This window comes from Felis catus, chromosome A1, assembly GCF_018350175.1.
Source record: "Felis catus isolate Fca126 chromosome A1, F.catus_Fca126_mat1.0, whole genome shotgun sequence".
NCBI lineage: Eukaryota > Metazoa > Chordata > Mammalia > Carnivora > Felidae > Felis > Felis catus.
Window position 1 is genome coordinate 233,442,498 of NC_058368.1, and position 16,713 is coordinate 233,459,210.

The window sequence follows — 16,713 nt, forward strand, 5'->3', positions numbered from 1 at the left end:
CCGAAGCTGAGAGGACAGACATTACATAAGACCAAAAGCATTCTCGCAAAGGCAGCAAAGTTGCTCTGGAGATACTTTCTCTAGCCTCCGCTTCTGTTTCTTTTCTATAGCAATTTAGTCTACGAAAAAGTCAGCTTGAAACCTTAAATATACACTGTGTTCCACACCCCACCCCCCCACCCTGAAGACTGGATTCCTTAGGAACAGAAAATGACTAATGTGGCTACTTAGGCACAATGATAGAAGTCGCTTTAATTAGAACGAGGTTTGGATTTCCAGTGGGACCACAAATGATAGTTCCTATTCTGAAAACCTGAGAAGTGGGCTGCAGAAGCCTTGTGGGGGCCAGGAAATCAGAGGGCGGGGCCCGTGTGCTTTTCCACCTAAGGAAAATCTGAACGTGGATAATCAGGCTTTTTGGTATATTGAAGCACTTTAGAAACTTGACAAGGATTCCCAGGGGGTAGTAGTTACAACCTATAGTCTTCAGGCGATTTTAAAGAAACCTGAGATGCTCTGTGTGCATTCCAGGAAATCAGGAACCATAGTGCCACTTCTGGAAGTTTCCAACCCAATTCAAAACACCTCAACTATGATATAGCAAACACCCCCCACACAAGTTTGCAACGGTACCCAGCAGACATCGTAGAGTGCCCACTGTCAAGAGGCAGAGACGAACTTTAAGGTCTTTACACTTTTTAGCTAAAAGGTTCCAACACATTAGACTAGAATGGACCCGATGCTCAAAATCTGGCTCAGAGGGGCCTCTCTTGTTTCCACACATCTCCAATGAACAACATAAAACACTGACTACCTTTTTTGGGTTTCTATCTCATTGCTGGCTTTCTTCCGATGCTCTCATGGGGCCACTTGCTTTTGACTCAAGAATACACTTAGATTTGGTTCTTACATCCTGAACTAGCACTTGACCCATCCAAGCTTGCAATGGTTGGTTTAAATCATTAACTAACACTATTAATGAACACTGTTAATTAAATCACTAACAAAATATATTTTTGCATTTGCTGTTTTCATATGTCCCCAACTTTTATATCTTGGAAGTGGATATAAAAGGAGTATCTGGTTTACATTTTAATTCCCCTGCACACGAAAAGCCTCCTATTGTACTAGGAGTGGCTGCTCTAAAATACTCTGAACACTCAGAGGACATAATGCAAAATGGCGACAGAAATAAATACACATGAATATAATTTGATGGTGTGACATCCAATGTTTCAGATAATCTTCAGCTCAGTGTCTTGATTGTACATGAGCTGCCTCAGTTTATATTCTGGGCCGCCGGCATGAAGGGTGGTTGCGTCTTCACTGGGATCCGTATCCCGTGAAATGTTAAATCAACAAGCCCGGTGTTTCAAGCCAGAAATCAGTTTGCCTTCAATGAACACAGTTTTCAAAATAAGGTCCATACGTGAAGTACCTACCAAAAGCTGTCCAGCAAAGCAGACGAAAAGGATACAGGCAAGCAAGAGAAACGCGGCTCCAAAGGAGATCCCGAGAATGGACGTCCTACCAGGAGACAAAGGGGAACAGGTTAGCGTGGGAGTAGTTCCTGTTACTCTGGAAAGCCGTCAGGAATATTTGTGGCGTAATTAGGCCTTAATTTCATGGGGCCTTCATTCCTCACTCATTTTGTGAAAAATGAAAACGGAGCTAAAACAAACCAAAAACGTGTCTATAGAAAAGCATGTCTATGGGGCGCCTGTGTGGCCCAGTCGGCTGAGGGCCAGACTTCAGCTCAGGTCATCATCTCGCGGTTCTTGAGTTCGAGCCCCGCATCGGGCTCTGTGCTGACAGCGCGGAGCCTGGAGCCTGCTTCGGGGTCTGCATCTCCCTCTCTCTCTGCCCCTCTCCAGCTTGTGCTCTCTCTCTCTCTCTCAAAAGCAAACATTTTTTTTTTAGTGTTTATTTTTCAGACAGAGAGAGAGAAAGAGACAGAGCACGAGCGGGGGAGGGGCAGAGAGAGAGAGGGAGACACAGAATCGGAAACAGGCTCCAGGCTCTGCCCTGTCAGCACAGAGCCCGACGTGGGGCTGGAACCCACGAGCTGCAAGATCATGACCTGAGCGAAGTCAGAGGCTTAGCCGACTGAGCCACCCAGGTGCCCCCAAAATAAATCAACATTAAATTTTTTTTTTTTTAAAAAGAGAAAGAAAAGCGTGTCCACAATTATGTTTGATCAACTTGATGATTCATCAAAGGAAGCACCAGTTCCTTAGGAAAGGAAAACAATCTTTTTACAACTCTCCTTTGCACCTGGTACTTTCATGCCCGCGTGTCGTCTCTTGTCTGCCACTGACGTCCTGGCTGCTGCTGCTTCTAGAGAAGTCTCATCGGATGCCCTGCAAGATCTCAAGACCCATCCTTACGCCTGCTCACTGAGGAAACAGGCTTGTCTTCCCCAGTACAATCCAACCAGATTCAACTCCCTTCCATACTGATGCAGCTATACGTTTACCGAGGTTCCCCGAAGATGCCAGGGGCCATGGCCTTCACATTCTTGCACAAGCAGACGAACACGCAAGCTTCCCGTGATCACGTGAAAAATTAAGTCACAATTCTGCTACCGACACATTACGGGTAGATAAAAGCATTTATACGAATCGTACACCTCTCTGAGACATCCTTTAAATGGCTCAAAAGTTCAGAGCCTCTTACAACTTCATTTATTCCAAGGACAGAAGCGTTAAGGGGTACCAAAGGAGCTGAACCGCAATGAAGAATTAAAGGTGCGATTCAAATGAGACATCGGAGGAGAGGTCAGGTGGTGTGTGTGTCAGACTGCAATGGAACCTCCCGCCAATGAGGTTGGCTAGAGACACTGGGGAGACAGGACCGGCACAGAGAACGCAGCGGCAAGATGCTGAATGTCGATTAGCTGCGCGGAAGCCTCAGACGCAAACCAGCCACACGCTGAAATCCCAGCGACCATGTGACGGTGAGTCCGTGGGGAAGGAAAGGGAGCAAGTAACCAGTGAACTATATAAATCCCCTGATGCCATCGCCATGGGAAGGCCCCACTCAGCTCACGTTCTCCAACACCTACTCTATCGCGAGACGATCACACATTAAGGAAGAGCGACAAAAGTCAGACGTCAAACCAACACCTGCGCCTGACAATGATGAGGCACCGGACACTGAGTTATCTTCTAGAAGGATCCGCAGTGCTTTCGAATACCTGGCCCGATGGTGTGACGTCGGTGCACGTTTCACGAGGAACGTTAGGTCTCCGCTAGAAGGGGTAGCACAGCAAATACACCCAGTCCCATGCTAGGCTGCGACGATGCAAAGACAAGTAAGGTGTCACACCTGTTTTGAGCTGCTCACAGGGTAGCAGAGGTAAGCACCATACATCCTAACCTCCCCTACCTAGAGCGTCCTGCTTTCAGACATCACTCAGTCCCCGGTTGGAAGCCACCGGTCTCTCATCTCCCCAACACGCGATCTCAGAGCCTCCCGCTCAGCCGGGCGGCGTGGAGGGAGGGGAACGTGCAACAGCCAACACCTCTCAGCAGTCTTGTGACTGACGGACAGCACAGTAACTCATCTGCTGAATTTGTTTGCTATCTTTCTCATCCATTTTTATAGGAGAGCTCTGAGGAGTTTTCTTAGATTCTGTGCTGCCTCATTCCTTTCTGCCGTCAAGGTAACGTCAGCTTCACGAGGCTGAGTTCAGACACATAACATCTCTTTCTTGGGTCTGAAACTTCAGATAACAAATAAATGATCTTTTATGGAAGGGTTGGTAAATATCGGCGATAAAACCATCTGATGATAGTGACGGTGACGATGGTGATGATGGTAATGGTGATGATGGTGGTGGTGGTGATGATACAGGACGGCGATGATATGAGGACAGATTATTTACTCTGTACCAAGTGCTGTTCTAAAGCCTTTATATGTAGAGTTCACTTAACCCTCACAACGATCATGAGTATGAGTTACTATTATTACCTCATTTTACCAAGGAGAAATTGAGGCCCAGAGAGGTTAAAGAGCTTGCCTAAAGTTACACGTCTATTAAGCGGTGTGGTTAAGAGTAATGTCCATTCAATTGTGTTCCTGACCCAGGTTCGATTTTAGGAGTAGACATGTCACATTTCTGCCTTGTTTCCTGGTTCTATGTCTTGAGTCAATTTTGATAATTTTCCTGGAAAATTACCCATTCCATTTAAATTTTCAAAGGTAAAATATTCTACATAATATTCTTCTAATTTTACAAGTCTCCATATTTGAAGCATTTTTTCTTGTCCTTAATGTTATTTTTTTCCCCTCTCTAGATCAGAGTTTTGAAGTGTTGCATGTCTGTTGATCTCAGTGAATGAGCTTTTGGCTTATTATTAAGGTCTATGCTTTCTGACAGTTTTCTACATAGTTTCTGATTTAAGTTTTAAAAATTGCTTCCTCCTTCTTCATGCAAACTTACATTGTCTCTTTCTTGATTGTCACTTATTGCCATTTTTTGTATTTTATAATAAATGCACTGAAGTACATAAATATTCCTATAAATACTGCTTTAGCCAAATCCTATGGCTTTTGATTTATAGTTACTCATCTTCTTTCTTCTCTAAAAAGCCTGTACTTTCAATTTCCAATTCCTTTTAAAACAAGAATAATTCCAAAGTGTGATTTACAAATTCCACAAGGAGGTTGGTTATTTTTAGTCTGTCCCTGTTATTTCTAATTTCATTAGATTTGATCGGAGATAGTGGTCTCTTTTATTTCCACTTTGACAATTTATTTTTCTCCTAGGGTGTGATGAATATGATCTACTCCTATTATATCTTATGGATTTCTGAAAATGACACATATTTCCTTTATGCTGGAAACAAAACATGTTCCCTAAATACATCTATTGTCAGAGCCGGATGAGTTAGTCAAATCCCCAGTGGGTTGACTTAATGGCTCAATTTGGTCTGTCAATTTTAGAATGTATTAATATTTCTGGCTAGGATTGTGGGTTTGTCAATATATCTGAACATTTTAATCGCATCTCTTTATTTATTTCGAAGAGATGTTGGAGTGCATGAAGATTTATGATTATTAAGTCTTCTTGGTGACTATACCATTGTAAAAGTCTTTCTTTTTCTCAGGCTGAATGCCTTCCACTTGATTCCATATCATCAGAAATTTTTATTCCTGCAGCTTTCTTTTTCCTCTAAGCTGTTTCTCAGAATAGCTGTTTTCCATCCTTTATTTCCAAACTGTCTTGTCTTTTAATTTTAGTGAGATCTCCTGTACCTGGTACACAGGTGACCTTTTGTTTTAGCCTCAATCTTTGAGCCTCTTTCCATGAATAGGACATTTTTATCCACTCAGTTATTAAAACTGGTTAAGATTTGACCGCTTGTCCCACCTTAGTTTCTCGAAATGTTCAGCGGAATTCACAAAAAAGTCAACAGAGTATCAATCTTCTTCTGATCTAAGATTTAAAATATTAATACATTTAATAGATATACACCTATTAAAACTTTCTATCCAATTATGTGTCAGTGTTGGTAGGGTAGCTTTTCAAGCAATTTTCCCATTTTATTAAGTTGTGAACCTTTCTGGCCTTGAGTAATTTATAATATTCTGTATCTATTATATAATATTATAATATTATATCTATTATATAATATTCCATATCTGTTAATGTCTGTAGGATCTGTGGTGAATCCCCTTTTATTACTTATGTCATTAATTTGTGCGTTCTGTGATGGTCTCTCTTTCTTGATCAGTCTTGCTAGTGGCTTAGGAATTTTTTTTTTTTAATTTTTTTTTCAACGTTTATTTATTTTTGGGACAGAGAGAGGCAGAGCATGAACGGGGGAGGGGCAGAGAGAGAGGGAGACACAGAATCGGAAACAGGCTCCAGGCTCCGAGCCATCAGCTCAGAGCCCGACGCGGGGCTCGAACTCACAGACCGCGAGATCGTGACCTGGCTGAAGTCGGACACTTAACCGACTGCGCCACCCAGGCGCCCCAGGAATTTTTAAACTTTTTCAAAGAACCAACTTTTGGCTTTATTAATTTTCTGTATTGGTTATTTTCTATTATGGATTTCTTCTTCCTTCTTGAACATCTTTTCCCTTCTACTTGATGTGCTCATCTCTTTATGGCTTCCTAAGTCAGAAACTTAGACAACAAATTTTAGCCCTTTCTTCTTTTCTAATGTAAGTATTTGAAAACTACAGATTCCTCTCTAAATTATTGCTTTAAACTACATCCCCATATCTTGGCATGTTTTTTTTTTGATATTCAAAACATTTTCTAATTTCTCCTGTGATTTTTTTCATTTGACTCATAGGTTCTTCAAAAGCATAAAATCTAATGCTGAAATATTTGTGGATATTTTAGTTTTTATTTTTATTTATTTACTTTTTAAATGTTTATTTATTTTTGAGAGAGAGTGAGAGAGACAGAGCATGAGCAGGGGAGGGGCAGAGAGAGAGGGAGACACAGAATCCAAAGCAGGCTCCAGGCTCTGAGCCTCCGCACAGAGCCCGACACGGGGCTTGAACCCACGAACCGTGAGATCATGACCCGAGCTAAAGTCTGGCAGTTAATCAACTGAGCCACCGAGGCACCCAGATTCGTGGATATTTTCGATATACACTTTCTATTTCTAACCTGGTTTTAGTGTGGTTGGACATCATACTGAAAGATTTTTTATCTTTTCAAATGTATTTCAATCTTTACAAATTTGTCGAGATGCTTCTATGGCCTAGTATGTGTTCTGGCCGTGGTCCATGTGCAGCTTAAAATCACATGTATCGGGGGCATCTGGGTGGCTCAGTCGCTTAAGCATTGGACTTCAGCTCAGGTTGTGATCTCATAGTTCATGGGTTCAAGCCCCACATCGAGCTCTGCAGTGACAGTATGGAGCCTGCTTGAGATTCCCTCTCTCTCCCCGCTGTATTGAATAACCAGTTAGTTGTCTTTTAGAAAAATTCACCGAATATCGGCATATAGTCTTTGATACTCTCTCACATGTTTAAGCACGTCGAATGCCGTGCGTCTCATCCTGCAGATTCAAGTTTGCTCCTGGCATCATTTCAGGTCAGCCCAAAGAACTTTTGTTAGCATTTCTTACACTGTAGGTTTGCTGCTGAACTCCTTTAGCTTTCTTTCACTTGCAAAATGTCTTTATTTCATCTCATTTTTTAAAGAAAGAATAGCTTCACTGAATACTGGATTCAGCACTGGCCATATTTATACCAGTGGTTCTAATCAGGAGTCGGTCATCATTCCCCTCACCCATCTCTAGCTGCAATGTCTTTTTCCTCTGGCTGTATTGAAGGTAGTCCCCCCCCCCCACCTTTTTTCTTTGGCTTTAGCAGTTTGACCTTAGTGTATCACCTGTGGCTTGCTTTCTATGTATTCTGGTTGCCGTTGGCCAAAGCTCTTGCCTTTGGACGTTAACGTATTTCAATCAACTTGGGGCAATTTGTCACTAAGTATACTGGCAATTTCCTATTGGTCTTCTAATGCCTTTCCGTTCCATCTCCTCAAAATTCCATTCCCCAGATTCTCTGCCAACTGTTTCTAACTAGGTTTGGCCAACGGGAAGTACTGACGGAGCCTGGAGGCTGCTGGGGGAAGCAAGAAGCCTGGGGTTTTCCCTTTCTTACTCTCTATTTAGCAACCATTTTCTCAACAGCCCGCAACTCCTGCCTCCCAGGAGGTCTCGGGTCCCTGGCAGACAGCCCATCCCGCCCTGGTCCCACGAAGGCCTGGTGTGGTTCTAGCCCCTCAGGAAGGTCCGGGAGCCTGCGTTTCTGGCAAGCCACCTCCTCCTGTGTCCTTCCAAACCCAATGATGGCAGCTTCCTCGTCGCTGTTATACCCTCTCCTGTTTGGTTTCTCAGCCCTTCTCTCATTCTGTAAGGGTTTCACTTTATTAAATTACCTCGTGGAAACACCTTAGGCAATTTCTGTTCTTCAGTGGACTCAAAGCCATTAACTAACCTTTTTTCTGGGTACTACCTCATTAGTGGTTAAATGGAAACACAGGAAGGACTGGAGTCAGTTACTTTTCCAAATTTCTTCCTTTTTCCTTTGGGGGGAAAAAACTCCCCATTGTTCAGTTTTTACTAGAAGTATGGAGAAATATTTACATTTTTCCATTGGTTATGGCGTATCTGAATTTCCTCAGGAATGGATAAGTTATTATGGATTGTACTGGCCTCTAGTCAACACATATCTCAACAGAGCCAGTGACTGTTATGGGTTAACCTACTTGTGAATCAGAGTTGAAATAAAAGATTGCTACACTACCATGACTTTTCGAGGCTCTTGTTTTTTCGATGCATTTCAATTTTGGTTTTAGGAGTAATTATTTTACTATGAAGACAGGTGATAGAGAGTCTGGACATTCAAACAGACATAGTAACGTGAGCCTGAAGGAACCACAGGGGCATTGAAATGGACTCTCGCGTTTTATAGTCCCCTACCTGGTACAGTGAAGAACCTCAAAGAAGAGCTGGTGGCATTTTTTTTCTGGATGCATCTGATGACCACTACTTTGCTCTTTCTCAAATGTCAGAATTCCCACAGACAGCGGGCTGCTGATAAAGGAAAAGAGTCGTGCTAACACTATCAATTCTCTGTTTTTGCATTGGTGAAATGAATGACAGATCATTAAAGCAGGAATGAGCATTCTTAAGAGTACATTATGACATGAACTACCAACCATGACTCAAGAAGAAAACAGAAATTCTGAATAGGCCCATCGAAGTAAAGAGATGGAATCAGTAATTAGAACAAAACCCAAACCAAAATTTACTTGCAAAGAAAAGTGCATGTCCAGATGGCTTCACTGGTGATTTCTACAAAACACGTATAGAAGGGTTTTTACTATTTTTTCCACAAACTCTTCCAGAAAGTTAAAAGGATGGAACATGTTCTGATTCTATCAGGTCAGTATCACCTTGGTACCAATATCAGAGAAAGCTATATCACAAGGAAACAAAACTCAGACTGGTATCTCTTAGCAGTATAGATACAAGAACATTGGCAAAATATTGGCAAACTGAATCTAGTCACATATAAAAAAGGATTCTATAACACGACCAAGTGGGATTTACCTGAGTAATGCAAGGTCGGTGTAATATCTGAAAATCAATCAATATAATACACTACATTAATAAAGGAAAAGAAACCCACACGATCGTCTCAGTAGCTATAGAAAAACATTAGACAAAATCTGAAACCCTTTTATTATAAAAACTCTCAACAAACTAACATTAAAAGGGGATTTCCTTTATCTTGATTAAGGCAACTGTGAAAAACCCACAGATAACATCATACTTAATGGTGAATTACTGAATGTTTTCCTCCTAAGATCATGAACAGGAATATATCTGTGCTATGACTACTTCTATTGAAATTACCCTGAGGCTTCCAGTCAGGGAAGTTAGGCAAGAAAATGAAATAAAAGGCATCACATTGGAAAGGAAGAGGTTATCTGAATTTGTAGATGATATGGTCTGGTACAGAGAACATGATGTCACAGCCCGAGATTCAGACTCAGAGTGGCTCAAACCTGTGGCTGTCCAGTGTTCAAGTTCATAGCACACTGGCATTTGTGTTCAGATGGAAGCACCTGTCATCCCAGGGAACAAGAGATCCCATGAGACAAAGTAATGGCTGGCCAAAAGCTCTTAATTATAATCATTTATCCTGCCCACTCTTTCAAAACCATGTTCAAACTCATTAAACATACCAAGATGTTTGTGTCACATAATCAACTTTAACATTCTAGTTGCAAAGCTGTTTCTTTTTTTTTTTTACTTTGAATGACTGATTTATTCTTTTTTTGATGATTTCTTTTTTAAAAAATTTTTATTTAATTTATTTTTTTTAATTTGCATCGAAGTTAGTTAGCACACAATGCAACTATGATTTCAGGAGTTGATTCCTTAAGGCCTGTTACCCATTCAGCCTCTCCCCCCTCCCACAACCCCTCCAGGAACCCTCAGTTTGTCCTCCATATTTAAGAGCCTCTTATGTTTTGTCTCCCTCCCTGTTTTTAAAATTTTTTTTTCAACTTTTTTTAAATTTATTTTTGGGACAGAGAGAGACAGAGCATGAACGGGGGAGGGGCAGAGAGAGAGGGAGACACAGAATCGGAAGCAGGCTCCAGGCTCTGAGTCATCAGCCCAGAGCCCGACGCGGGGCTCGAACTCACGGACCGCGAGATCGTGACCTGGCTGAAGTCGGACGCTTAACCGACTGCGCCACCCAGGCGCCCCATCCCTCCCTGTTTTTACATTATTTTTGCTTCCCTTCCCTTGTGTTCATCTGTTTTGTATCTTAAAGTCCTCATATGAGTGAAGTCAGATGATATTTGTCTTTCTCTGACTAATTTCGCTTAGCTGTTTCTCTTTAATGCACAAGCATACATGATTTATATGCTCCCTGAAAAGCAAACTTGACTCTTCCCTGTCACAAGGCAAAAAGAACTATGCTTTTTTAGTGATAATTCTTGACTTTGGCACTTTAATCAAGTGTATTGTGACCATATATGGAAAAGGCTGATTTGAGACAAGGTCCTTTTTCCTTTCTGTTTTTTTTTTCTAGTCAGTGTATTGCTCACAGGTGGTTGTGACACGGATGAGGAAACACATTTGCAGACAGGAAAAATCCAGCAGGAATATATATATGTCCCCCAATATCTAAAAGTTATATGAATTGTAAACTATTTCTATAAGTAAATAATGGTATCTTCACCTCGAATTCCATTCAATGGGATGACTTTCATGTCCCTCCTCCCTTGTTGCCCTCATTCCTCCCCGCAAAAACGATGTGGATTCTCCCATCAGTGCCCTGTTTGCACCTGTTACGTGGGGTTCAGTGAGGAGAGTAAGAACTCAGGAAAGAAGGCTTTTCTTCTAACTATAAGTTAGCATGAAGTAATACACATCCCTTTATCTCTCTCTCTTTTAAGTGATAGGTGACAGAACTTCAAAATGAAGGGAATTTGGTAAAAAAAAAAAAAAAACGAAAAGGAGAAAAGACACTGAAATATTCATCACCATTACAGATCACAGTAGCCTTTCTCTGATGATAGGACTTGGCAGCAACTTTGAGATGTTCTGGCCACTTCAAGTCCTATGATGTGGGAAACGGGAGGAGGCGTTGTTTTTGGCAGAGCAAAAACTTCTACATCACAGCGACAAGAAGGGGTGAAGATTTGAAGTTTAAGACATACTATTCCCCAGAAGGTCCGTCTTCTCTTTCTACACTCATTTCTTACGTGAGCCCATCCTAATCAAGGGATTTCAATATTACGTATGTGCTGGGTTTTCCGAATTATGACTTCAACCCTAGCTCCTCCGTGAACCCTCCAGGACTCGTACATTCCCTCCCTCCGTGAAGCTCCATCACTTGTCTAAGATGCACACACATGTCTTTGATGCCCAGAACTGAGCCCTTGATTCACGTCTCTCCCTGACCTGCTCCTTCCCCAGGATGTTTCCTCCCTGTAAATGGCAACCCCATTTTCCCAATTGCTCAGGCCAAAAACCAAAACCAACACCAAAATGAAAATCTCACAGAACTCCGCTTTCTCTTATTCTCCACATCTCATCCAATGGCAAGACTTGTCTCCATCACTCTTCATGAGATGCTCCAGAATTTGACCACTTTTTACCACCTGCACTGCTACTCCAGTACCAACCATCATCTTAACTGGGCTTCCTACTTCCAGCCCCCCTCCCCTGCAGCGCAGCAAAAACAATGCTTCTAAATGTAGCCAGATCACATCCTCGGCTGAGAACCTTCCAGGGCTTCCTGGCGCATTATACCTAATGTTCTCCCAGTAGCCTGTGAGAGCCAACACCTGTCTTCACACTGCTCCTCTGACCCCATCCTCCACAGTGCTCACCTGGCTCACTCTCCTCCTTGAACACACCGTGGCTCCTATCATCTAGAACATTCTGCCAGATATCCACATAATTCCCATTTCAATTCACTCGGGCCTCTGCTTTAATGTTATTTAATCAATGATGCTTTCCCTGATCACCCTCATCTGAAATACCACCTTCCAGGATGCCTGGGTGGCTCAGTCAGTTAAGTGTCCAACTTCAACTCAGGCCATGATCTCACGGTTCGTGAGTTCGAGCCCCATGTCAGGCTCTGTGCCAACAGCTCAGGGCCTGGAGCCTGCTTCAGATTCTGTGTCTCTCTCTCTCTCTTTCTCTGTCCGGCCCCTGCTGGCACTCTCTCTCTCAAAAATAAAATAAAAACATAAAAAGAAATGGAAATATCACCTTCCACTGCTCCGTAGTGTTCTACTGTGTCTTATTTTTCTTAAAAGCATATCACCACTGAAGTATTGTATGTGTATTTGTTTATTACGTTATTGTCACATGTCCTAATAAAATGTAAGTTATATGAGAGAAGAGGCATTTCGGGGGCTCCTGATGCTTTCCTATCATCTCTCACTGTGCTTGGTATGCGACAGCTCAAAATCTCCTGCTGAATGATTCCACAAATGTTCGGCTGCGTGTGTGCTTCTGTTGTGAATTTCTATTTCTATAACAAATGCTCAGAATAGGTATGAAGTAAAGGTACATGGCCTGTTTTATTGAGTGAAAACACGCTCGGTTCCACTTTTATTGTTATCGCTCGTTTCTTACCATACCAGTGGCATTCAGCTAACTGCAACACAAATCTGTTTTCATTCCTGGAGAGAACAGAGGTTTTCATGAATTCCATTTTTTTCACGATGGTAACAATTTTTAGACAGGCCCTCTGTTGTATACACTGAAGGCTACAAATTCTAGCTTCCCTTGGAGCCAGGTTTGAGCACGTGATTAAGATCTGCCTTGGGTTATAAACCAAAGGGTCATGAGGTAGCTGCTGGGAAGTTTCCTCAAGAGAGGGCAGTAATGAGTGTTTTCTGCCCTCTGCTTCTGAGTCTGTTCCTCCATCAGGTTGCTCAGAATGTGTGTTGCCATCTTAGAGAATGAAGATGAGGAACAAAGTCTAATGAAAGTAGGGATGTGTGCTGGAGGGATCCAGGCCCCCCAAAGAACCCAAAGGACAGAGCACCATACTGCCTCTGGCCTTTTATTAATGGGGAAGAAATTAAACTGCTAACTCACATTCAAGCTACTCACTGTGGGTATTTTCTTACTTTCAGATGACCTGAACCCGCAGCTGGGTATCGTTCATCTCCGTAAAAGCCGTAGGGTTCATTTATCTTGGACCATGAGAATTATCTCCCTCCCCTTCCCCTCTTTCCTCTTCCTTCCTCCCTCCCTTCCTTCCTTTCTTTCTTCCTTACTTCCATTTTTTCTTCCTTCCTTCCTTCCCTCCTTCTTCCTTCTCTGTGCATCCCCCCCTTCTCCTCCTTCCTTTCATTCCTCTAAGATTCATACCCACTCATGGGGAGGAGTTTGGTGTCATAGTATCCAATATTTGAGCCCACCAAAGAAAAAGTTCACTTTTTTTTGAGAGAGTATGTGAGCAGGGGGGGAGAGAGGGAGAGAGAGAGGATCCCAAGCAGGCACCACACTCAGTGTGAAGTGTGACAAAGGGCTCAATCTCGTGATCTTGGGATCAGGACCTGAGCCAAAATCAAGAGCTGGATGCTCAACCAACTGAGCCACCCAGGCGCCTGAAAATCAAATCTACTTTCAATGGACGTGAATGATTCTACCATTAAACTTCCTCCAATTTTTCTTTTCCCTCTTGGAGATAAAACCAAAATGAAAGTGACTCTTTTGAAATGAGTATTAAAGAATTAATGAGCACTGATTACTGAAATGAGTCATGGAATAATTATCAAAGAATCTCAATAGAAATAATAGATCTCATATTTAAGTTTATAATTTTGCTACTAATTTTGCTTAAGTAAAATACCACTATTCTTAATTTAACTTGGGCTAATGAAACACACTGATATTTAACTAACCTTTATTAGGAAAAAAAATCATTCTTATTGTAACAATTGCCTATGCCTGGTTTAATGTATTTAGTTTGGAAGATAAGATTAATGAAACTACTAAAAATTGCAAAAACAATTCAGGCTTGATCATTTTTGGTCTTTGAAAGCAGCTTACATTTCTGATAAAGTTATTATATACGGCAGACAGAAATGAGAGACTCAGCCTAAAAAAGAGAAGCCAATTAATAATTTAATTACAACTATTTAAATTCTGAGACTAGAGCCAGATTCAAGATTACGTGCCAAAGAGGGATGACATAAGGCAAGGCCCTCTTTTAGGCCAAATCTTCCCCCTTACTGATCCCTTCAAGGTCACAAATTCCTCTACTGTTAATTACTCATGCACTCATTCATTCCTTCATTCATTAGTCATTTTTGTCCTTTTTTCAAAAAATATGAGGTAGTTTCCCCAAAATAAAACAGAAAAAATAAGAGGTCAGTGCATTAATAAATAAATGAGGTCATATTAGAAGTGAGAAGCATCATTATTCCAATGAAAATTCTTCATAAAGTATAACAAAATTATTATTTTTAGATAGATAAACTCATTATCAAGGAAGAGAAAATACTAAATACACAAAGAGTATTTAAAAGCAGAGTGTGTAGGGGTATTGATGAAAAACAGCCCAGGAGGAACCAGGGGCTTATACGTGCCTTGGAGTGTGAGATTTAATGTCTATGCTACACAAAGTAGGGATCTCTCAGGCATTTTATTGAAGGGAAATTGGAACTGAGTTCTTGAATAAAGTCAGAAGCCATGAAGTGCTATCCTACCAAGAAATAGGAAACAAAAACTATGCCCACCAGGCTGATAATTTTCAGGGAAGTTGACTAACTAGGGTGATGAGTCGAAACAAAGTCATCCTAAAATGAGATCCATGCTAAGGGGTTAGTCAAATGCACTAACCCCTTGTGTAGTGAAGGGACTTGGACCTTGAACTTACTTTAACAAAATGCTTTGACTTGAACTAGTGAACCCCAGAGACAGCTTCTGGAGACTGAAAAACATATCATAATAATGCCTTTGCAACTCAGAGTATGAGATCACCATGGACCCAAACCCTGGATGCTGGTGAGCTCACAGTTAAAATTACATACAATCTAAGGAGGCATGTCACTATGAGTCAAAAGATAGATCACACAGCAGAATTCATGCATTTATACACCACCATAACAGAATGAAGGAAGTGCTATTTTCATGCAATATATTTATGATACTAATAAAGGAAAAGAAAAAAAAAGGAATCCTTAGGTAAAATACAGAATTATAAAGAAATTCAGATTTTAAAAAGAACAAATAGACTTCTTAGATATAAAATAATCATTGAAATTATACACGCGATGTGGATGAGGAAATCACCAGAATGACTGCAGCACAATGAAATAAAGAAGTGTAAACTTGGAGGAAAAATTCTAAGACCCAGTAAACATAATGAATAACACAATATACAATTAATAAGATTTCAGGAGGAAAAAAGTAAGGATAGAAGAATACATAAGGTGATAATGTTAGAACTTCCAAGAACTAAGTAGAAATATGAATGTTGAGATTGAAAAATCACACCTAGTCACTCAGGTAAATAAGAACAAATATACACTGGGAAATAATATAGTGAAGTTTGCAGGGGGCTGGGAAGCACACATGGAGTAAAGACAAATTATCTAAAAAGGAATATAATGGGATTGACAGAAAACATTTCATTAGCAACAACAGCTGCTGAAATTGATGTGATATCATCATCATAATAGTAAGGGAAAATGAGTTAACTTAGAATTTTATACCCAGTTAAACTACTATTGAAGAGGAAATGTGAAAAAGGTAGGTAAAAATATTTTAATATAAAGAAAAAAAAAGTAGGTGCTAATGCTACCCACAGACCTTAATAAAAGAAGTAATAAATGATATATATCAGCAAGAAGAGAAACTTGAAGAAATAACTTTTTAAAAGATGGTGAAATAAATAAAGGGATTTAAGAGTATACCAGGAAAGGGGGCACCTGGGTGGCTCAGTTGGTTAAGCATTTGACTTCAGCTCAGGTTATGATCTTGCAGTTTGTGAGTTTGAGCCCTGTGTCAGGCTCTGTGCTGACAGCTCAGAGCCCGGAGCCTGCTTTGGATTCTGTGCCTCCCTCCCTTTCTGCCCCTAACCCATTCGTGCTCTCTCTCTCCCTCTCAAATAAGCATTAAAAAAAAAAGAGCACACCAGATAAGCACTGACAAATGTGTATAATTTTTGAATGATTATATTGTACACCTGAAGCTAATATGACAGTATGTTAATTATGCTTTAATTAAAAAAAGGCATTGATGGGGCACCTGGGTGGCTCAGTTGCTTAAGCATCTGACTCTTGATTTCAGCTCAGGTCATGATCTCACAGTTTGTGAAATCCAGCTCTGCCTCAATTTCTGTTCTGATAGTGCAGAGCCCGCTTGGGATTCTCTCTCTCTCTCTTTCTTTGCCCCTCCCTGCTTATGCTCTCTCTCTCTTTCTCTCTCAAAGTAAGTAAATAAACTAAAAAAAAAATTGATGAAGAAATAAGCTGGTAAAGGACAAGAGCAAATCTAAATCAATACTGACTATAATTATCTGGAACAAAATCTCTAAGAAATAATTATGTAGAAGATACAATGATTAACTTCAGAATATATTGAATGAAAACTGTATATTACATACATACAGTTATATACATATGTGGTTATGTAAGTACATACATTTTAGATATGTATGCTGTATATAACTATGTGTGTGTGTATGGATG

At 40.9% G+C, this 16,713-nt stretch overlaps 1 protein-coding gene across 9 annotated transcripts in view; it reads right to left on the reverse strand.

Moving 5' to 3' along the window:
- ADCY2 (adenylate cyclase 2) overlaps positions 1-16,713 on the reverse strand; it is a 413,092-nt gene that overhangs the window by 78,868 nt on the left and 317,511 nt on the right. For all 9 annotated transcript variants that reach the window (XM_045038986.1, XM_023239655.2, XM_023239653.2 and 6 more), the window contains one exon: positions 1,443-1,527. In XM_045038986.1, the coding sequence (XP_044894921.1) occupies positions 1,443-1,527 (85 nt within the window). The remainder of the gene's footprint in view (positions 1-1,442; positions 1,528-16,713) is intronic.